The sequence below is a fragment of the Mus musculus genome, chromosome 18 (assembly GCF_000001635.26).
Source record: "Mus musculus strain C57BL/6J chromosome 18, GRCm38.p6 C57BL/6J".
Taxonomy (NCBI): Eukaryota; Metazoa; Chordata; class Mammalia; order Rodentia; family Muridae; genus Mus; species Mus musculus.
This window is the reverse complement of record NC_000084.6, coordinates 65798814-65822578: the sequence shown is the minus strand read 5'-3', so window position 1 is coordinate 65822578 and position 23765 is coordinate 65798814. Positions and strand designations below refer to the sequence as shown.

The 23765-nt window shown below is 46.0% G+C and overlaps 1 protein-coding gene across 2 annotated transcripts; it reads right to left on the bottom strand.

The window, feature by feature from the left end:
- Positions 1-4918: 4918 nt before the first annotated feature.
- Sec11c (SEC11 homolog C, signal peptidase complex subunit) lies at positions 4919-22001 on the bottom strand. 2 transcript variants are annotated; one of them, XM_006526150.2, is made up of 6 exons: positions 21087-21330; positions 13025-13134; positions 9765-9914; positions 7622-7741; positions 5701-5758; positions 4919-5119 (listed from the first exon to the last, which is right to left on the bottom strand). In XM_006526150.2, exons 2-6 carry the CDS (start codon positions 13105-13107, stop codon positions 5066-5068), a joined length of 465 nt encoding a protein of 154 aa, XP_006526213.1. In that variant the 5' UTR covers positions 13108-13134; positions 21087-21330; the 3' UTR covers positions 4919-5065. The 2 variants fall into 2 exon arrangements, with proteins under 2 accessions (XP_006526213.1, NP_079744.1); NM_025468.2 differs by lacking the exon at positions 21087-21330 and adding an exon at positions 21868-22001 and having other exon boundaries at positions 4922-5119.
- Positions 22002-23765: the final 1764 nt, after the last annotated feature.

The window sequence follows — 23765 nt, the reverse complement described above, 5'->3', positions numbered from 1 at the left end:
TGGAGTTTGCATAAGATTAACACAGAGATTGTTGAAGTGGGAGGGTTTGAGGGTCACAGCTGTGGCCCATGGGTTGGGAACAGTTTCACACTAACCTCTTGGACAACCAGAAGCTTGCTCCACAGTAGATTTTGCACAGTTTGGGTGAAAAATCTAAATTGACCTTAAGCACAGTGTACAAATGATATAAATGCATAATGGAACCTTGAGCCCTGGGGGACTGGCCTATAGTGCCTGGTTTTTATACTTCATTTCCTCCCTTCTTGGTGGGTATTAAAACTGTTTGTTTGTTTTTTTTTAAACTATGGTCACATTTGACTGTGGAGATCAGAGGACAACTTGAAGAAGTCAGGTTTCTCCTCTACCACATGTGGGTCCTGGGATTGAAGTTTTCCAGGCCTGTGGCAAGCACCTTAACTTGCCGAGCCGTCTTGCCAGCCCTATATGTTACTTTGCTGTCTCTGAGCTACTTCCCAGTCCGTTGGGAAACTTGCCATCCAGTTATAAGAGAAATCTGTCACATGCCATCAAAGAGCTGCCAGGAGATCTCCCTGAGGGATAAGGACCACCTTAGAGAGTTCTGATGCTTATTGGTGTGCTCCAGGTATTGAAACTGGAACTGAAATGCCCCAAAGTTAAAAAAAATTTCAATCTAATAGGAACAAATCTCATCACTTCCATTTGATCAGACCCAACAGCACAGAAGAGTCCTGACAGAGCTCAGGCTGTGAGGACTGGCCTTGCTCTGCAAGCATGAAGACTGATTTCAATCCCCAACATCTGTGCAATTTTTTTTTTTTTTAAGAAAGTGAGATTTGATAATGTTTGCTTAAGGAGGTTAGAGGCAGGAGGATTCCCTCATTGGCATTCAAGGCTGGGGGTTGAGGTTTTGGGGGGGATTCAGAACTGGAAATCCAATTTTGTCTGGCAGAGCCAGAATTTTTACATATCTTTGAGGATGTGATGAGATCTCTTGTCCCCTCAGATAAAGGGAAGGAGGCTGGTTGGCTCCCACCACAAGAGCCTCCCTCGTGAAAGATCTGACAATTCCAATAAATAGGTTTTTGGGGTTTTTTTTGTTGTTGTTTGGTTTGGTTTGGTTTTTGGTTTTTGGGGGTTTTTTTGTTTGTTTGTTTTTTGGGGTGGTTTTCTTTTGTTTTGTTTTTGTTTTTTTCTGGTAGGAAAAAGCTTGTCATGTCTTTATCTTGGAGAAATGCCTCTTCTCCCTGTCTGCCTGCCTGCCAGGGATCTGTCTAACTCCTAGTATTTCAATCATAAGAGAGGTTGTAGTAACCAACTAGAGTCCCAAGAAAATGCTAAAATTACCAAGTTTTGGCCCACCATTTTAAATTTCTATTTTCGGTAAGGAGAGAAAACTTGATTTTTTTTCCTTCATCATTTTATTAAAAGGCACAGGAAAACAATATCTTTGGGAAGCATTCTGTAAACACTGTTTTTTTCCTTTAAATTGGCTAATTTTAACAGGATGAGCCTCATTATTGTTGCAACAGCATATTTAACAGGATGGGAAGGCAGGTGGTCCCCTGAACAGAGCACCCCTGCTGATCTTCAACAATTCAGGAGTCCCTGCAGGAGAAAGGGCTGGAGTGGTGTATAACAAGGTACAGGCTCACACTGAAAGGGAAGTGCCAATGTAAGGCAGGCCAAAAAGAGGGAAAGTCATGAGGACCGGGAAGAAAGGGGGTCCCTCCCCTTGGAATGTGGTGGAAAGCCTCTTACCTAATCTGAGAAGACTGTCATAAAGGCAATGAACTAAGACTGAGCTGTGACTCTGGCTTGCAGCCTCCATCACCCACCCTTCCCCGTCTCCATCCCCAGTGACAAAAGGACAGCACGTGGTGAGTGTGTAGTGTGTGCATGTCAGCACCCTCCTATGGCTTCATTTATGGTGGCCTACTTTATTTAAGGGCAGCTTGTTATCTTCCATCTGTAGCTGAGGGGAGTTAAGTAATTTGCCTAAGGCCATGAAGGTAACCAATGAGCTTTCAGAGATTTTAAAATCTTAAATCAGAATGGAAGGAATTCTCAAAGAGGGAAAGAAAGCGATTGAAACCCTGACCTAGACATGAATGTCACAGTGCTCAGAAAACAGCGGTGCATATTCAAACACCACGGGCTCTTTTCATTCCTGTGACATTGGCTGTGCAGTCTGTGGTCTGGGCACCTCAGCATCCCCTGCCAGGAGCATGTTACAGTAGGACCCCAGACTTCCTGAGCCAGAATCTATCAGCACAGCCAGACACCTGCAGGCTCCAGCAAGCTTGAGAAGAGATGAACTGGCCTGCCTGCTTTGTAATTTCCGTTCCTGTAGGCTGGAGTGCTCTTCCCCAGGACTCCAGTGCTTGCTGCAGTAATATCTTTTGGAAAATCCTTCTTGCCTTCATGTAGGAGACATGCAGGCCCTTGTACTCACAGATAAGCGCCAACTGAACCAGTCCTGTCAAACACACAGGAATGTCTTTTCGAAGGAAAAGATGTATAACCTATTATCTGCCCAGACAGCTAGGAGCAGACATGGATAATAGCTTGGTGACTTTTGTACTATCTGTGTGGCCAGGTCTCCCAGACCCTTGAGACTGGTTTCTCAATCTATAGAACCTATCTTTCTGGAAGACGTCAAATTACAAAGTTTTGAAGTAGTCATGTCTTGAGTTTTGCTGTACACATGGGATTGAGTAAATTATCACGATGAAACTCTGCTTAAATGTGCCTGAAATAAACTACTCAAAGTTAGGCTTTCAAAGATTGAACACCAACACCAGCTACTGAGTCATGTTGAACGAACTGCCTTCTTGTCTCTCTCGAATGGATACTGCTGGCTGTGGTGTTTGCAGAGACGCCCCCCGCCCCCACCCCTCACCTTCAAAGAGGCAACTTTGGCCAGACCATGCAGTTAAATTAAAACTATGCCTTGATTATGTACTTGATTTTAGATTATGTACTCAATCTGGTGTCCTACTGTGTGCTCTGCCTGATTCAATTTTAACCGGCCGTTAAGCATTCTCTTGTTATGTAACCAACCTTGCTATGGCTTGTACCTCCCATGTAATCAGCTTTAACCTAAGTGCATAGCTTTAATTATGTATTTCTCCATGTCCCAGACCCAGAATTATGTACATGTGTAGGCGTAGGTGTAGGTGTGGGTTGTGGTAATCATTTGCTGAAAGCAGCCAAGTTGAAAGCAACCTCGAACAACAAACTAACAATGTTGGAAGAAAACAGTGATATAGCTTGAGAGAGTGTGTGGTTGGGCTGCTATTCTTGATCAGCTGGGGTCAGTAAGGTAAGCGCTTTCCTTGTAAAAACATCCTTGTTAGAGATTTCTGTGAGAACTTTTTATTTCTTTCCCACACCATGTTTTCTGATGAATAAAACACAGAGTTAAGCCCTTTGTTAGGGACAGGAACTAACACACATGACAAAGAGCCCACAAACCACAAACTATAGACTGACAGAAGATACATGGAGAGAAGTGGAAAGTTCAAATTTGGACTCCATCTTGGTTCAAACCACTCTTTTTTTTTTTCAGTCTTTAATGTTACATCAATGCAGCTCCCCTGTTTTCCATGTGAGCAGCAACTTCTCTTATATGTGCATGTGTTTGTACATACAGAGTAAATGTGTCTATGTGTAGGTGCACATGCACGTGTGTGTGTGTGTGTGTGTGTGTGTGTGTGTGTGTGTGTGTGTGTGTGAAGGCCAGAGGACCACCTCAGGTGTTGCCCAGCTTGCTCTTTGAGCCTTCCAGTCTGTCGTGTGTGTTTGTTCCTCAGGCAAGGGTATTTTCCACCATTTTTTTCTTTTCTTTTGTTCTTTTTGGAGACAATGTCTCTCACTGGTCTGGATCTCTCCAAGCAAGCTAAGCTGTTCCATCAGCACGTCCCGGGGACGCATCTGTCACTGTCTTTCCTGTGTAGGAACATCCATGCCCGGGGATCAAACTCTGGTCCTTATGGGACTGAGCTAGCATCCCCTCCCCGTCAAACAGTAACTTCTGATGACGGCCATTGGCGTCTCCTGCTAAATCCTTAATCACAGCGATGATCGCCACCTGAACCCCGGATCTGTTTCTCTCTTCCAGCTACTACACCAGAACCTCCGTCAAGACTCGGACTGTGCGTCTCCAGCACCTTAGACAGTGGCAGGGGTCTCGGTACTTGCTCAGTACTTCACTGAGAGACTGATTTTGAAGCAGGGCCATTTAGAGTAGAAAGAGCCAATCCCACCAAAGAGATCCCTGAGAGTCGGAAAGGGCGAGAGAAGGGATGACTGCCTTTGACTTCTGAATTCTAACACTTCTCAAAGGTTTTGCACTGTTTTATATGTATTCATTTATCTATTATGTGTATGCTTATCTGCCATGTGAATGTATGTGCACCGTGTGTGTGTGCAGGTCCCTGAGAAAGCCAGAGGGCATGAACTGCCTGACGTGGATGCTAGGAACCAGGTCCTCTGCTAGAGCAATAAGCTCTCCTAACTATGGAGCTATCTCTCCAGCTTCCACACTCGCTGTCTTTATAATTTACTGAATACTTTAAATAACTGCACAAACCATCCCAAAATATATCACAAAAACAAAGCAGATTGCATCTGTTCCTTCTAAAAAGCTTTAGACTTCATTTGTTTATCAGATTACACTTGAATGAATAAAAAGTCCTGCTCTTTGAAGAGCTTGTCTCCCTCAGATGCATCATAGTAAGCTAGGAACTTTATTTTTGAAGCTAGCTACTGTGACTATGGCATGTGGGCTGTGTCATGCCCCCTCCTACGGGCCAGGTCCAAACCCATGGCCCAGTGTCTGAAGTTCTGCTGACCCCATCCATGTTCTGTAGGAGCCACTGCCTCCAGCAGCGGAGACTGGGCAGACTCCAATCAGAGGCCACAAAAGGAAGCCATCTTTACTGGTGAATCATTTATTTAGATAAGACAAAAACATCCCCACCTGGTTTCTCTTTATACAGAAAGTGGAACATTTCAAATATATTAGCTTTTCTCTTTTTCAACAGAACTCATTTCGGTCTGGTCCCAGGAACTGCTTCTCATGTTAGGATTCACGTTTTAGTAACACATATGCACCCATCACAGCCAAAAGAGCATACTGTAAAGAAAGCACAATGAAAAAGCATTGCGAGGTCAACAAATGAACAAGGGCTTATAAATGTATTCAGATGAAGCCTGCTCAATGCTAGACTGAGAACAGGCGCAAAAGATGACCTCTCTCCCCCCGGCCTTGTTCTCTAAATTAGCCGTTCAATGCACACTGAATAAAGACCCAAAACTATACTGATGACTGGGGATCAGACACGGCTAATGCGGCGCTTACTCCTTTGTACGCTCCCTGTTGCCTGTTTAAAAATAGAAATGCCATTTCTACTGAAGTTGGTTGATAAATGTGACCAGGCTTTTGCTTCGGATTATGCTAAAATTTTTCCATGATAATCAACAACTTTGTAAACGACATTTCAGAACCCGGTTAACGTGAAAGGTAAAAGAAGGTGTTTTAAATAACTAATTTAAATATTAATAAGTTAGGTTGTTAAGTTAATTTATAGGCCATTACAAATGCTCCACAGAAAATCAATGGCAAAACAGTTTATGATGACTTCCTATTTACAGCTGCACAGGTCAAAGCTCCGATATTTAAAACTTCAGTAAACATACACACAGAGAAATTCCTACCTTGAATTTTGGATAGTCATTCATTATGATGGTGACCATGCCAACATAAGGTAAGAACCTAAAATGTAGGAATGGAAAGCACAAAATATAACGTTTGTTTACTGTATGTTGACACAACACTTACTGCTCGACACCTCAGGACACCACTCTTTCTAGGGCACAGCACTGCCGAAGGTCAGGGCTCACTCCTTTTTCAAGGCTTGATCAGCGAAGTGTAAGAACAAACACTAAAGGCTGGGCGGTTTTAAGTGGGCGCATGGTTTTTGAGCAGCAAAGCTATCTGGCTGTACTTGGTACCCTTAAAATAACTAGTTGAACCATTTGTTCAAGTACGATAAGCAACTTTCAAAAACCTAAGTTGGTTTTGTTTTTAGGAAGAAAGTATTTTCAGGTGGCCTATATAAAAACAGCTCCCAGGAAAAGCTTCAACAATAAACGCATAAGATTTACATGACCCGAAATGAAACCAGACAACAAATAAAGCACACAGAAAATTGGCCAGAACTTAAACAATTGTCATGGTTTTCATGTCAGTGCTTTTCAAGTTAACAAATGAGTTCCCTGAGGAATGAACACAAATGTGCACCCTTAATAGACTCAGATACGACCACTGGTCCCAGAGAGGACAGTTCAGAGCGAGTGATCGGCCACAGGGTCAACATCAATGTGTAAATGGTGAGCGCCAGCAGCATTATCTATGCTAATGAGAAGCAGGTGCCACGTGCACAGTGGCTTCTGCCTCCCTCCGGTCGGAGGCCTCCACAGGCACTAGAAATACAGGACTGGCTTGCCTCCCTGCAGACACTCGAGTGGGAGTGCAGTCAAGGGGAGAGGGTGAAGGCTTGGTGTCACTACGTGTCACCCATGTGTGAAGCCCACGAGTCACCACCCGATTAATAAAGATAACCTTACACGTAGGAGTTATCTGCCCTGTTGCGTGTGGCTGAGACACGTGACATTTCTAACAGGAGTCTTAAACTCTATGACTAGCATTTATGAACTGGGCACTGAGAGAGGAAAACATCTCCTTTGCTAAGTTTTTAAATGAGGATGGATACATTCTGCACTGTGTCAATCACAATTAATCCTTGAAATGATAGTTCGTTTAAAAATTTCCATAAAGCTTTCTAGTTATGAGAGGCAAACAGAAAATAATCCAAAGGTAGACTACAAAAAGTCTTCCAAGATGGTTGCATATGAAATTATGGGTGCCAACCAAACAGCATTTAGCCATTGAAAGGGTAAAAATGTAGATTTGACACACAAAAAGCTACCTCTATCTGCTGAATATAAAGACTCAGTCCTTGCATCTACACCTGTGTGTTATGTGTGCACATGGCTATCAGTAGAGTGTCCAGTCAGTCACTGAAATGTTAAGCAGAGGCCATCTCTGGGAGGGTTTCTAGCCATTGGTGTTTAAACCCCCAAATAACTAATCTTTAGGTGAAGGTGTGTTTTAGAATACAATTAAACACAGTGTGTAGGTAATATATTCTAGTTCAGTTATAGCTTTTGGATCCTTGGATATCATTAAGTTTTCATTTAAAAGATATTATTTATTTTATATGTTCAGGTGTTTGGCCTGTTTGTACGTCTGTGCCAGTGTTCACAGTGCCAGAAGAGGCCAGAAGAGGGCATCAGATCCACAGGACTGAAGTTGCCGTGTAAGTGCTAGGAATCGAACCTGGGTCCCCTGGAAAAGCAGCCAGTGTTCTAAACAGTGTTCTAAATAGTTGAAGACAGCAGGGTCTCACTGCTTAGCCCGGGCTTAGATTTTACTGGTCCCAAAGCACAGTCTGGACCTGCTTACAGCACTCCTGATGTGTCATGTGACAAACGACTCTATTCTCTTACAAGCGCCTTCATCTTTAAGAGTTTTCCTGGTTTCTGAACCTTCTGATTAGCACAAGTTCACACTCACCCTCGAGCTCTTCCTACCACGTCCTTCTTCTCCAGCCAGTTCTGGCCTTCTTTGTACAAGCCTCTATCATCGACTTCATTATTATCTCCTTTAGTCAGAAACTTGATGTCACCATTATCTCTGGAAAGCAAAATGACATCCTCTCAGAAATCATTTTCAGGACAGCATCATTAAAAACATATTAGTTTAACCCAGACACTCCAGCCAGACACAGGTATTTAGGAAGCAGTTGAGGAAGGCTGGACCTCTCTTTGGACTAAGTTGATTGCTTACAGATAACCACCCGGCTGAAGCACAGATCTCATGACAATTTCTTAGACTGAAAATTCCAAAACATTCAAGTAACCCTGGCAACCAAAACACAAAGCAAACCCCAGGCAATGGGAAGGCAATGACTGGTACACAGCATCGCTCCTCACTCAGGCATCCTCTGTAAAAACAGAGCTAGTACTTAACTTAACTTGTTTTTTAATCAGAAAATAAGAGTATTGGTGTCACTCATCAATGGGCAGGATCATGGGAAGAGGTCCTGTCCAGGTTCGCAGCACTCCAGAACGGAAGAGGCGGTGAACTTACGCCTCAGTTGCTTCCCTCAAGTCTGACTCGGTCAGAAATCAGGCGGGGCTGATTGAATGACCTGCGCGGCTCTCATCCCTTCTCAGTTGTCAGGGGAAAGTCGGGTAGGACGGACCTTACTCTTCCTCAGTCTCCATAGGAACTGGTGTGGATAAGGCTCTGTGGCCGTGCTTTGTGACTGCCCTCGGGCTTACCGAGTGCAGAACTGCCAGTTCTTCACTCCCTTCACCGCTACGCGCATGATACAAAATCCCATTTTCAGGGAAAGAGTCACGAATGGCATAAGACAGATATAGTCAGCTGGCAGGTGGGACTTACCAGGACAGTCACTGTGAAGGTGGCACCGAGAACACAAACAGAACTCAGAAGCTCTACAGAGTTATGAAGAGGGGATCTTTCAGAGAAGGGGAATCTTTCAGGCCCCCTTAGAATGAGGCTCGAAGCCTGCAAGCATGGGAACAACCCGTGTCTAAAGGAGCAGGTTGCTCTGCGCTTGTGTAGACTCCAGAGGGCAGCACCCTCTGTCACCATTTATGGAAGTTACAGCACAAAGTTACCACAGCCTCAGCCCTGAACACATTGCCTTGCTTAGAAACAACTTTCAGAGGTGAAAGCTGTGTCAGGCCCTCCCTGCGGCTTGCTCAGGAGGCTGGCAAGCAGAGGGCACGTGAACACTCAACAGTGCCTGTTTGTGAGCAGTGTGTACAGAATCTGGATTAGTGTAAAAGCCAGTGTAATAAGGTGAGTGTTTTAAGTAGACCTGGGAACAGGGAAAGGCCTGAGTGTCCTATACCAGGAGTCAAACTCTCAGTCCCACCCCATCCTTCTCCCTCCTCCAGCACATGGTGAAAAATCCACCCTCTTTTAAAAGACAGATCTACAGATCCAAAGTTAATCGTATAAAACTGTGGACACAAAATGCTATTATAAAAGCTACACAAAGATAAGGGTACACACTGGGTATATAAAATGTAAAGGCCCCGCTCTCACATGGAAGCTTTCTGGATCTGAGCTAGAATTTAAAGTTTTTGTTCCAAAAACCAGACGTTCTTAAGGTTCTTACATCATCGCTGCTACCTAAGGGGAAGGCAAGTCTGGCTGTCAGGGGAGGACTAGTGCAGGACATGTTACGGAAGGAGGTTTTACTCAGTAAGGGCTGAAGTCACTGCTAAAAACGCCCCTTTGGCTAAAGTCACACAGAGAACAGCTAGCTTTATCATATGTCAGAAGGAGATCCTGGTTTCAGAGCAGTCAGTCTGGGGTTAGAGGGGACTCTGAGACTCCTCTGAACAGTTACGACAACAGACCCCTTGCTCTTGCGCAGCAGTCTGGGTTTGTTTTCATTTGACCTTCTTACACATTTTAGTAAACATTGTCTCCCTTACCCCTCATAATCACCCTGTGAGTTATCGTGGGTAAAAAAAATACTGTCAACTCCTTGTTTCCAGACAAAGTCAGGTCACTGGTGCCAAGGAGACCAGGTCTGGCTCTGTGACTCCTCACTGGTCTTTAACAGCATCTAGCAAACTTTACAGTACCAAAGTGAAAGCAAGTAAGACTTCTTTACTTTTCATGAACCTTGATTACTCTGTGAACTATCGGAATGTCTCTTCCTTCAACCTTAAAAACAACTATTTCACCAGCTCTGATGGGGTCCTCCCGGAAATTCGTGAGGAACAGCAGATCTCCTCTGTGGAAGGCCGGCTCCATACTGCCACTGCAAAGAAACACAGTCAGGGTCAGTGGGCCCCAGGATCCATGGGGGGGAGGGTGTACAAGCAAACTCCCAGCCACCCTTGCGTCCATGTTGGCAAAGGCGCTGCACACAGACCTGGAGGGCTTCCCTCCAGCTCAGATGAGGACATGGCTGGTGAGGCTTGTGCCTGGAAAAGCACCAGGGGCTCCCTCTCTCAGCCCGTCCCTCCACCGTCTGCTTCTCACTCCTTGAACAAAGTACTGCACTGGAGCTGAAGCAAGAACATTGTCCGATCTGAAGTAAACACTGCCTACTTATGGCCTTAAAAAAAAAAGAAGTCCTGCGTCCACAGATGCATTTCATTCGGAGCTGCACACTGATAGTTCTGGTTAACATCTAGAGCCATCTCTTCACTTCATGGCACAGCCTTAGCACCCACAACGCTGCAGGATGCTTTCAAGGGAAGAGAAACGAATGAAGAGAGTTAGCTAGCAGGCCCTGTCATGAAGCATGCTGACAGCTGGGATAAAATCTGAACCCAGGTCTTGCCTCTTAGAGCAGCAACTTTTTGACCATGTTCTACAGGAGCCCAATGCCAACAAGTATTATTGGTGTAGAAGATGGATAAGGAAATCTTCACGGTAATAGTTCAAATCTATGCCAAAATCTCTGATGTATTCAAAGTACATTGCTACGGGGACGTGAAAGCTAAAATGTAATTCCTAGGAAAGGAATATGAGCTACAAAGTCGGCTGCGAGGGAGCTCACAACCAAGGATGAGCTGGTAATATCTGTTTATCAGGAAGGAGGAAGGAGCAGGCTGGAGCTCTGGGGCCTTTCAGTTCTGGTACTGCACCAGCTTCCCAGCAGGCAGAAGGCAAGGAAGAGATGTGTGGCTAAGTTGGCCTATCGCTAAGCATGTGCAAGGGCTCTGTGTTACCGTGAACCCCGGATTCTGAGTGCAGGATCAGACCTGGCACGCTAACCAGGAAAGCTGACTGAGAAGGGGAATGGGCTGACGACAGAACTAAGCTCAAACAAGTTTGGTCCCCAAAATGGGCCCCTACTGTGCCCCCTCTGAAGATGAGCTGCGCCTCCGACTTTATTCTCTTGTACAGAACAACAGCTAAAATGCCTGTTTCTCCATTGATGGCTTCATCTTCGTTCCTTCAGTGAATTTCCCAAAGCCACCAACCAGTATGGGAGTCAGTGTCAGAAAACTCTTGTGACAACAGACTGCACTGACAAAAGATAATCCCTCCAAAAGTCCCAGGGCTGAGAGGGGGCACTGAAATCCCGCAACTCTCCCAAGTCCAGTAGCATCAACTTGTAGGTCTCTTCTATCATGGCTGGGAACCCCCAAGCAACTGAGGGACTTTACCAGCTCATGACTTAAACCAGACTGCTTTAAAACTATAAAGGATTGTTTAAGTCCCTGGGTATTGCAATTTCATAGAAATGCCTGTGTAGGCATGTGTGATGAGAGGGGAGCCTAATGATCTTAGATCCAGGGTTGTTCTACCAAAGGTAATCTTGAAACGTTCATGATAACCTCAGTGTGCCTTGGACTGTGCATGAGCGGACACACCCAGGTCTGGGACACACCCAGATCCTCTCCCTCTTGCATTGAAGATGGGACCCAATGCCTTACACATGCTACAACTACACTACAAATACACTCTGCCAGTGACATACATCCCTAGGTCTTCTTCCAAAAAGCGTGTTTGTTTGTTTGTTTCTTCCTTCCCTCCTGTTCCCTTGCTCAGGATGAAACTCAGGCCCTTGAGTGTGCTCTGCACTTGGATTTACCATAGAATGACATCCCAAGCCTTCAAAACAAAATCATTTCCTCAAACAGCGTCTGTGCACTATACCCACCTACATGCAAAAGTGGAGTTACTGCAATTGAAGCAGGGTCATGGTGTCCAGGACCCAGGAGCCTGGTGCCCTCCTCACTCCTAATGCACCACAGGATTCCAGGACACTCCTGAAGTGTGTCTGTCTGTCTGTCTGTCTGTCTCTCTCTCTCTCTCTTACACACACACACACACACACACACACACACACACACTCCTCTGTGAACTACACGTCCTCAGACATCTACATTTATGGAAACCGCAAGGCCACCCCTTGGTTAGTCTCACAACGGTAGCTGGGGAAATGCAGACACAGCTGCAGCCCCGTGATCTGTCGGCAGAGCCCAGTACAAGGAAAGGCACTGGTTTGGAAATAGCAAAAGCCTTGCACTGTGGCTTTGGCTCCTGGACTGGTCAGCTATGACTCTGATCAAGTGACTACAATAGCTCCCCTTCTGCCCCCATACAACAAAGAGGCTCTATTGCTGCCAACAATGGGACTTCATGATGTCAGACGCACCGGACAAAGCACCCTGGTGCACCTGCTGGCTCCAAGCAGGCTCATTTGGCTTCAAATGGACTGAAGATTCCTCCCTGAATAACTTATGGTTGCATGAGGTTGACAATATCCACTCTGCTAAAGCAGATACACTTTCATAAGCACAACAGGAGGTAGTGGCCATTGACAGCTCGTGACACTTGCCGGGCACTGGAGGGACACCCCCCCCCCATCTACTAGGTATGGCTTAACATTTTAAATTAGTTAGGTATAAAGGCCAATTTGCGTACAGATGATTATATTATCTCACTCTGCTGGACTGTTGTACTAGAACACTAAAAGCAGCAGCGTCTACAAGCTCTGAAACGGTGGTTCTCAACCTGTGGGTCACAACACAATTGGGGGTCCAACAAACCCTTCATAAGGGTCACCTAAGACCATCGGGAAAACAGATGTATACATTATGATTCTTAACAGTAACAAAATTACAATTATGGAATAGCAACAAAAGTAATTTTATGGTTGGGGGGTCACCACAATATGAGGAACTGTATTAAAGGATGGAAGCATTAGGAAGGTTGAGAGCCACTGCTGTAAAACAGCATTTAAAAAGACAGCATTCTTCAATTAACGAAACACTCTCGGGAGCCATCAATAAAGAGTCTCGAATAGTTTATCCAGTGACAGTCTTAACCTCACGGCTGTCACACCAGGCACCCTCCCTCCTGGATCCCAGGGGAAGCAGGATGAGGGCTAGGATAGGTAGGAGGACCTACCTGAGTACCACCACGATGGGACTCTCGCTGCCCGTGAGAACAATCAGGCCTTTCCAGATCATGAGCGCAGAAGACACGATCATGGCAAAGTTTAAAACCTGGTAGTAGAGCTGGAACAAAAACAGGCCAAACCCGAAGTGAAAACTGATGGCAAAATAGTCAATACTCACACGATACGGCTCGGAGATGCTTACATAATTTAAACAAGATGTGATTCTAGGGCAGGTAGTCTTTCAACTTTTATCCACGGGGTATGCCTTCCAAATATCACCTCACAGTCAGTGAGAAAAAGAGGAGGAAGCACCTATCTGTGGGCTTGATCAGCCATGACTGCCACAGCCTCTTTGCCCTCAAATACCCCTGTATAACAAGGGGGTTCTGTTGCCACTGGCTGTGGGGCTTAATGACCCCAGAAATGCTGCATCCAGCATTTAGAGCATCCTAAATTCCTGCTTGCTGTCTCTCAAATATGGACTGAGGATTTTCCCCAACGAGGCTAGTCATAGCTCTGGGGTTCCCCAGCACTTCAAACCCTAAGCATTTCCCCTCCAGAATTCAGCCACCGGCAACTTCCATTCCAGCCTAGTACAGACGCAGCTTAGCATCAGCTTAGTATCAGCTAGTCAGCCCCATGCTCTCACCCTGGAACTCTGACACATCTAAAGTAACTTCACCTACACTGCATGCTAGCCCACAACTCAAGGTGGCCTCAAATGGAAGCTAAACAGTACTGAAGGGCTTAACCAGTAGGCCTCTGCATCTGCAAACAAAACAAAACAAAACTTACCTGTTAAAAGTTTAGAAACAAAGCATTAAAATGCCTGGATGTTTAAATGATCAACAATACATGAAGAAGGAGGAGGAGGAGGAGGAGGAGGAGGAGGAGGAGGAGGAAATATTTGGTTAAGAACACAAGTGGAGGAGTCCCAGAAGCCAACAGACGTGGCTGTTGTTAGCGGTGAGTAAGGTTCTGAGCTTTCCAGCCCTACCTCAGAAATTCCCTCCAACCCACAGGGCTCACCTGGCTCCTTTGCTGCTGCACATGTGCACATGTGCTGAGAGACAGACTCCCTTGCCACGGCTGCCTGCTATACCTGCCAATCTCTGGGGACTAAAGGGAAAATCAGCACAGGTAGACGTCCCAACTCCCTTCCAACAGCAGCTAAATTGTCAGGGAATCTGAAGCTACCTTTGTTAACACTACCCAAGAGATGAATTCTTCAGGTCCTGCCCTTCCTTCCCACAAGGCAAGAAGGCACCAGCCTTTGGTACCTATCTGCCTCCGTCTTCCTCCCCTAAGCCCTGCCTTTGGTACCTAGCTGCCTCTGCCTTCCTCCCCTAAGCCCTGCAATTGTCAGGATGATTTGTAGAACCACGTGAACTCTGCTCCAGCAACCTTCGTCTCTTCCCCTGGACCATCTGTCCTGGAATGGAAACTACTCTAAGGCCATGTGGTCCCTTCTCCCCCTGCCTCATATCCTTTAGATGTCTGGAGATGCTGACAGGCAAGGGCAGCACTTTGAGGAACTTTCAGGACATTTGCCCCTCACCTTAGCTTCCAATCCCTGGCAAGCAGCATTCGCACAGTATTATGTCCACACCTTCCACAGGCCTGGCAGCCTTTACTCCACATACTTCCTATTTATCTGTTTAGTCTTCCATCTGGGAGAGGAAACCCCAGTCAGTGGAGTGGGTAGGACTGGGGAGGAGTGGGGACCTCACACATCTCAACTTTCAGACAAAGAAGACGTACTTCAGCCTGTCCTCTTTTCTCTCCATCCCTAAAGGTATCTGCTACAACTGAGTAGCAAAGGAGTTCATGTCACTGGGTAGCATCTTTCCACAGCCTCCCTGGAGTCTCTCAGCATTTTTACTTCTCAGGCTGCTTCGGTTACCATTTTTAACTCTGTCTTCCAGCTTCTAGAACCTGGGTAATCTTGTTTCCTTGCCTGGACTCCCTGTCTTGAAATAGTTGATGACTAAACATCTTTTAGTGTGTTTCAGAAGTAAAATTAGCCTAGTTAGAGCCCATCTTAAGTATCTATCAGCCTTGCACACTTCCTTTTGGAGTTTGGAACGGGAGCCAGATCATGTACCTCCTCAAATATTCAATATTTAACTGAAACAGACTAGACTGGTTTTAATTTTTGGTGTTCTAGCACAGCAGGGTGTCCTGTATATACTGAGATGACAAGGTATTTAAAGCTTTACCACAGACAACTGATAAATGTTTCAGGTGACAGTGATGCTAATCACGGTGTTTGATCATTATACAATGTAAACATGACTGAAACTTCACACTGTATCCCATAAAGCTACACAGTCAAATAAGTGTAAATTTTTCATATACATCAAAGTACCGTTTTCAAAATACACTTGGCCTGCAGAAATGCAGCCAAGGACAGTCAGGGACACCTAGCAGGGAAGTGCTGGGTGGCGTAACAGGGTCCTGACATCTGAGCGTGTATCATCCTTCACAGCTGTAGCTTTCAGACACATACTGCAATCATTTGGCAGGCCCAAGAAGTGCATTTCAAACAAGCTCCCAGGTGACACTGAAGCTGCTGGCTTGTGACCACAATTCAAGGGCCATTGTGTTCTGCTGCACACTGGAATCACACGGGAATGCTCAGGAAAGCAGTTCAACCGAATCCATGGCAGGAAACACCGGCATCCATGTTCCCTGGACCTTAGCTGAGAGATTCTGGTGGGTGGGTGGGTGGGTGGATGGGGGAATGAGTGGGTTGGAGCTGGCTGCTGTCCCACACCTTTCCCATCCAGTCAGCTTAAGACACTCCACCGTGAGCTCTTCCTCCATAGTATGCCTCCCTCCATGTTTGACATCCCTTCTCCCCCACACCAAAGGTCTCAAAGGAGCCACTGCTCCAGGTAGAAACTCCATCCACTCTCTGGATACCTTATCCTCCTGACAGTTCCTCCTCCTCCACCTGAACCTCCAAATGCTGCCATCAGTACCATCAGGCTAACTCCTCCCAGTGCTGGAATTAAGTGAATCTTTAAAGGTAACCGAAATGCTTCAAGTCACAGCTGACTTTACCTTTTCTAATGGCCAAAGTAATCTCATGGCTATAAGTCTCATCAAAGTCATTCACAGAGCCCCGCTGGGTAAGAGCCTCCTACAGGTCTTCTAATCCACTCCACATTTATGCTTGCTTTCAGTGTCATCTGGCCACCTCTGCTATGCATAACCCCTTCAGCTGCTGCCTGCTCTCTCAATATGGCCTCAGATGCCCTGCCTGACGGATACCCCACTCTCCAGCTTTGCCTGGTGAAACTCACCATGCCCAGCCACACGTATAGCATCTATCAGTTCTTCAAACAGTACACGTGCCTTTCTTCAAGCCCTTCGCCCAGTGGCTTGCTCTGCCCAGAAAGTTCCTTCCCTAGACTCTTGGCATGTCCAAAAGTCACTGGTTCTCAAGTCCCTTTTAACACCAGTGCCCGTGGGAAGCCTTCCCCGACGTGGGAGACCAAGAGTCACCAAACTTTCTACTTAAAGGGCCGGATAGTAAATAGTTTAGGTTTATAAGCCACAGAGTAACGATCAAAGCTGTTGGATTGGGAAAGTAGCCACAGACAACATCTAAAAGGATTTGCACGGCTATGTGCCAAGAGAATTTTATAAAAGCTGGCAGAGCACTGGAGCTTGCCAGTCTCTGCCGCAGGCCAGCTCGCCTTCCCGCTTCCTGTTCTCTGCAGCCCGCGTCTCCTCGCAGCATCTATCACCACCAGCCATGCACACACTCACTCACTCACTCGTCTTCGCACTAGACTGTGAATTTCACAGTGGCAGAGATCACTCCGCACCTTGTTCAGAACTGCATTCTCGATATTCAACACAGGTCTGGCAGCAGTCAGCATTCCGTTTGTTAAATAATGACGAACGCCTTTAACACACACTGAACGCAAACAAACCAGCTATAAGGAAACCAGCGTGCCAACAGCAGGTAAGACTTTAAAGCTCTAATTTTCCAGTGAGAAAATATAAGCAGCGAGTGAACATTTGGAAGGTTCAACTCCATAATCCTCTCGCCTTCCCAGGAAACGTAAAGTTTCACTTTCTTCAATGCTAAGACCCAGGAGTAGAACCAAAGGTTACAGTGTGTGAGAATACAACTTGCTGTAAGCGCCCTCAACTGACGTTAATATCAACAGATTACTCTCAGCCCAGGGTTCCTGCTCCAAGAATTCATCAGAAACAGCGACAGATAGGAAATTGGAGTCCACAGATATTTATACTGGTCTTATTTCTAATAATGAGGAAAAGGTAGAAAATGGCAGATTACACTCCACTATTTCAAATAGCGAGTAAACAACTTTAGTATCAAATATTAAGCATGTTGAGTGAGAAGATGTCAACTGCAAGAAGACCTTTGGCAAACTATAAGCACAGGAGGTGGTCCAAGGCACACCCAAAGGTGATCTTAGGATAGCAGAGTTACAAGTCATTCTCTCTCTCTCTCTCCCTCTGTGTGTGTGTGTGTGTGTGTGTGTGTGTGTGTGATGATAATGGCCCACACAGGGTCATAGGGAGTGACTATTAAGAATCTGAGGCTTTGTTGGAGCAAGTGTGGTCTTGTTGGAGGAAGTATGTCATGGGGGGGGGGGCACAGGGCTTTGAGGTTTCGAATGCTCAAGCCAGGCCCAGTGGCACTCTTTCTTCCTGCTGCCTACCAATCCAGACGTGGAATTCTTGGCTACCTCTCCAGCACTATGTCTGCCTGAGTGCTGCCATGCTTCCAGCCATAAAACTGTAAAGCAGCCCAAGTAAATATTTATACATAGAGTTGCTATGGTCATGGTGTCTTTTCACAGCAATAAGAACCCTAACTAAGACTCCATCTTGATTTTTTGAGACAAGGTTGTTTACTAGCCTGGGGTAGGCTGACTTGAGCTTCAGGGATCTGCCTAGTATCTACTTCCCCAGCCCTAGGATTAAAACACACTGGCTCTTTTTTTTTTTTTTTTTTTCATGGATTTCTGGAGATCGAGGTTGGAACCCAGTAAAGCTGGCACTTTCCAGACGGAGCCATCTTTTCAGGCCCGAGCTTTGATTTTCTTCCTGTGCTGGCTAGTTTTATGTCAACTTGACACAGGCTGGAGAGCCATTAGGAAGGAAGGAACATCGATTGAGAAAGTACTTCCATCAGACTGGCCTGTGGTGAATTTTCCTCATTGATGACTGATGTGACCCAGCTCACCGTGGGCGGTGCTACCCTTAGGAGGGTGGTCCTGGGTGGTTTAAAAGGAGGAGGCTGAGAAAGCCATCAGCAGCAAGCCAGTACGCAGGATCCCTCCATGGTTCCTGCTTCCGGGTGTCTACCCTGTCTTCCTGTACGATGCACTACAAGTTGTGAGATGAGATAAACCCTTTCCCTCCTCAAGCTGCTTTGCATCAGGGTGTTGCATCACAACAACAGAAACACTAAAGCAATTCTTCAAAATCCCTACGGTGAGCATGGAACCGATTCCAGAATCTTACATGTGACCATTAAAGCAATCACTTTGAGGAGCAGTAAGACCTGGAAATGCATTGAGATGATGTAACAAAGGAAATGCCAATATTAGTACCTGGTGGAAAGAGGGGACTTGAAGCCATCATAATTTTCAACTGAAAGGAGGACCTAAAAGGAAGTTTAAAGTAACCTTGGTGTTTTGATGCTGTATATCACTCTCTAGTTGGCGGCGTGAACCTGAAAGAGTGGGACCTAAAAATGAGACGGACTAAAGTCCCATGTAATAGCCAACTTTACTCAGAGCATCAGGCAATTTATAGTCCAGGGTTAAGAAGAATCATGTAAGTAATGTGTTCTATCACAGGGCCAAGTCCCATGTTGCAGAAGCATAAAGACACATGAATAAGAACAGCTGAAGTAAAATCAATCCTATCTGCTGCACCTGGGCAGAGCATAACAATACCAGCACAAGTCTGTGTTTAAAAAAAAAAACAAAAAACAAAAAACAAAAAAAAACACCGAGGTCACAAGACTCTTGTCTTGTTGGAGTTTTCTCACAAGCACTCAGAATTCTCACACAACTCCATTCTTGGAACTGTTCCAACGTGGTGCAGTCGATATGAAAGTAGAAAAAGAACTACGATTCGATACTCAAGCCACATGCCATGTTTATCCACTTGGCTATTGTATCCATTTTCTCATTAGGAAGCATGATCACAGTATTCCCAGAAGAGCAAAAAACGAAATGAAACAATGAAAAAAGAGATTCTACAGCAGATGTCATTCGCTACAAACCCTCTCCACCTGCTCTGCTTGACTTAGAGGGCAGTGTGTGAAAACAACGGCTGTTTCATTATCGACTACAGATCTGGTTGGGAAAGTCCCAAACCGTAATTTTTAAATGAGGCCTGCTAATTTTTTTTTAAATAGGTTTTCAGGCCACCAGTCTCTATCTTGCCAAAAACCAAGTTACAGGCTCTTACCACTTATTGAATAAAACTCTTGAGTTAAAAACACATTTTCCAGCCGAGCGTGGTGGCACACGCCTTTAATCCCAGCACTCGGGAGGCAGAGGCAGAGGCAAGGCGGATTTCTGAGTTTGAGGCCAGCCTGGTCTACAAAGTGAATTCCAGGACAGCCAGGGCTATACAGAGAAACCCTGTCTCAAAAACAAAACAAAACAAAAAAAACAAAAAAACAAAAAAACAAAAACAAAGAAACAAAAACCACATTTTCCAGTCTGATTCTCTGTGCTTGAAAACAAATCATTGTGAGGTAGTAGAGTCAATTCCTTAATAACACTTCCCTTTGATATGGGCTAAAGAGGAAGCCAAACACACAAAAACCTAACAACGGGACTGCCCAAGGGCCATACTTCTGAAACCCTACCTTAAAAATGTCCGCAAACCTGAGTGCAGGTTTGGCAACCAGGAAATGTAATGTTAACCAAACTACAGACAGGCTGGACTCCTTCCAAATAGACCCTGATCACATTAGCATGGCGCTTTGTGTTGTTCCTCATTTTGGCTCATCAAATAACGGCCCCAAGTGAGCTTTAAAGTAAGTCCACACCCAGTCACTGAAATCAGCAAGCTCCAAGGAGTTTTAAGCAAACATTTCGGGCCAGATACTCTGGCCACAGAGCAGCAAAAACACCAGTCACTGTATTACTTCCTCTTTTCCTCACTGCAGAGACAAAGAGCCCTTGTCTTGCATGTGGCTCTTATTTAGTAAGTGGTGGCAGTAGAGGAAGGGGGTCCTGCTTCAAAGCCTGACAAGGCGTCACAGGATCCTGTTATGAAAGGAAAAGAATAAGAAGCAAGCAAGCAAAAAATAAAAAAGGACAAAAGGATTTTTTTTCCAACCATAAAAAAGGCAGGGCAGAAATTGAGCTTCTATAGTTTAATTAGTAGACCAGCAGAACAAGCCACACAACAAGCTACTGACCCAAGTGACGCAATGGGCGGACCGTGTGAGGGACTGACACACACGCACCTGCTAGTTAGCCATGGCGGCCATTAGTAACCAGGACCAAACATTTAAAAACTTTATCCAATAATCTAAATTTAAAATGAAGCTGTTCTTCCGGTGAACAGTGTCTACAAGCAGGGGGCATTCTTCTTTGCTGTTCCAAGCCAAGTGATATGCCCTACTAAAACTCTTCTTAACCACACAGACCACGGAGTTCATCAGCACAGCTGGCCACAGCCAGATCTTAATCATTTCGAGAAATTCAAATCACCAAACTGTCCCATATGGCTGCCTGTTTCTGAAATTCTACAGAAAAAAAGGGAGGGGGATGTGGGGCGATAAATAGAAGAAGGGGGGAAGAGGGGAAAGGAAGATGAGAAAGACAAAGGAGGTAGGCTGAGGGAGGGAGGGGGAGATAGATGCTCTCATTCCCAAAGTTCCCATATCGACATAGTGGAACAAATATCTCTAGGTGCCATCCAGATCATGAAAACACCATGTTCAAAAACATTCAAACCCTCTTCAAGAAAGACCTTACTTTTCTAACCATTATTGGTAATAGAAGAATGGCTATCTGTCAAGAAACTGGGGTACTACAGTCCTTAGAAGCTTACCCGATCATACTTTTCCGGGACGATGGAGGAAATGATGGTGCACTGTAAGGGGGGGGGCGGGGGAGAAACTTTGCCTCAGCGGGCTTCTTACAGAGCAGTGAAAAATGAAGCCCGGCTGCCCTGGGACCCCCTAGCCCTAATGGCCTTCTCTACAGACAGTGCTGCAAGAAGGGTGGATTCGGAAAGTTAGAGGAAACTTTTGAAATCCTTTTATGAATGTTGATTCGGTCTATGATGACTGGGCACCACCTAGGATGCAGGAAAAACAGAGTCCCAATGAACGCAACAAGAAAACCAGCTCCCCCACCTCCCCCCCAACTCAGAAGAAACCCCTTTGGGAGGTCTCCATGAACAGCTCCACAGTAAAAAAGTTCTTCCCTTCCCCTCGGTCAGCCTCTTAGCCTCTTGCAACAGTGCGCATCCAGGCCTCTGGAGCGCCACAGGGAAAGCTGCTCCCTCTTCACTGAGTGGCCCTCAAAACGCGCAGACAGCTGTCACTCGCGCTCCAGTCATCTCCCTTCACTTCCGCAAGCGCATATGACATCCACTGCGCTCCCCTTCCCGCACCCCCTCCCCAATTTCCTCTTGTCAATGCAGGAATGCAATCACTTGCCCACACATGGGTCTGGGAAGATCTGAACCTAGGGCCTCCGGGTGACAGGGAGCTCTGGTCACATGGAACTGTCCTTGCCCTACAGAGCTTCACCAGGGAAGCCCCAACTCCTGCAGCCGCAGCAGGTCCCGGTGCACAGGACGCGCCCCCCACCAGAGCCTCTGTTACCTGTCGTTTGTTCATCTTCCTCAGGTCCCCAAAGATGTCCAGGCTGGACGTGGGGAGATGCGTCCCCACGGCGCCCGCACGAACCATGGCGGGGTCTCTGGGGGCCCAGGCGGCCGGCCGGCTCTGTCTGTCACACTCAGCTGCGGAGCACCGGCCGGCCCCGCCCACCAGCCCGCATCCTGGAGGCCACGTGACCATGGTCTTGCGTGGGCTTCTGGGAATTGTAGTCTCGTGAGGGTCGCCTCCCCCATAGGACCTGGAGAAACCGAGAGAAGAAGAACTACAACTTCCAGAATGCTTCGGGCAAAGAGCCTCGGCCAGTGAAGACCCAGGGCTCCTGGGAAGCGTGGCGAGCGGGCTGTGAAGCTTCAGCTGACCCTTCTAGGAAATTGTAAGGTAGCTGGTGAGCCTCGTGTCTAGGTAGAAACTCGAGGAAGTGACTGCTTAAGAAGAACAGAACTCTAAGACTCTGGTCAGGCGCCAGCCGGACACCTAAAGCACCCTCGCTTTCACCTAGCCGTGTATCTCAGCCATTGGATGACTGCAGCTAGGGAAGGCGGGGCTTCTGCCCTGCGGGCGGAGTGTGAGGAATCGGGGCGGGGCCTAAAGATGGGCGTGCTGGGTGGGTGAGGCCTGTGAAAGGCGGGAGTTTTGAAACTGAGGTTCTGCACAGTGAAAGAGTAGCTCTTGAAACAATTGCAATGGAACAATCTGTGAGCCGAGGTGACTATAGATGTTAGTCAAAGCGGATATTCACTGAATGAGTAAGTAACCATCCTATTTTATACATGATGAAGGACAAGCCCAGAAAGGGTGTGTGCCATAGCCATGGTTAAGTTGTAGGGTATGGAATAGACCTCAAATTCCAAGTCCAGAATTTCCACAGTTCTGAGCCTAGGTTATCTCTGATTTACTCATTCACTCACTTGCTTATCCTTTGTTTTACCAAACAGCTACAATGGGCCTAGTGGTATTCTAGGTATCTGAGAAACATTGATAAAGAAAACAAACAAAGACAGTTGCCCTGTTAAAACTTAGGTTCTACTGGGGTAGATGTAGCTAAACTATACAGAATCTGCATTTTGATCTCAAGATGCAACATCATCTCAAAGTGTTCTAGCAGATAGGAAAGCTATGAAAACTACCAAGCATCAAATGAAGGCAGGCTTTTAGGACACTGGGAGAAACTGTAGCTTCATGTTTGCCCTGCTTGGGCCTTTTAGAGTCCTTCACATAGTAGGACCTCAGATTACCATGCAACCCAAGCTCCCTATCAGGGACTGTTTAATGTCCCATGTGGTCCTTAGCTTGGATGGATACAGCAGCTAAGTGTCCTGGAGTAGAAATGTTATGTGAGGAACCACATCCAGGCAGCTCCAGAGGGAACAGGTGTCTTGCATGAGCAGATGACTCTGGCTTCTTTAATGAGTTGCCTCCTTTCCTTCAATGCACACCTTCATTTCCCTCCAAGTCCCTCTTTTAAGTGCACCTCTGAAACAAACAAAACAAAACAAACAAACAAACAGCTCAGTCAAGATCACTACCTAAAAAGAGACAACTGGTCAACCAAAGCCCCATGTAGACATCTGAGAGGAAATTCTTCCCTCTTAGCAGAACTCTGGGTCCCTGAACAGAAGAAATGCCTGAGGCTGCAGTGATCTGCAGACTGACTGATGAGAATGGGAAGGATCGGGATGGGAAAACTGATAAACAGAGATAAGGTTTGGGGAAAGGCATGTGTTTCCAAAATAGACAAGGTCTCAAATATATGCCTATCCCAAGTGAATGGCTACATCTGTCTCATACCAGAAACATACAACCACAAAACTAAATTATCCATGAATACCAGCCATTTCTCCTCTTATTCCAGTGCTTGCTCAATATTCCCATAACTTAGG

What these genes read in the sequence shown, in the direction of transcription:
- Sec11c (NM_025468.2), bottom strand. Translation starts at nt 21,954, where the DNA reads ATGGTTCGTGCGGGCGCCGTGGGGACGCATCTCCCCACGTCCAGCCTG. An exon ending in GGAAGATGAACAAACGACAG is followed by an intron (nt 13,135 to 21,867) that starts GTAACAGAGGCT and finishes TTTTTGTTCCAG; the next exon opens with CTCTACTACCAGGTTTTAAA. An exon ending in GTAATCAAGGTTCATGAAAA is followed by an intron (nt 7,742 to 9,764) that starts GTAAAGAAGTCT and finishes TTTGCTTTCCAG; the next exon opens with AGATAATGGTGACATCAAGT.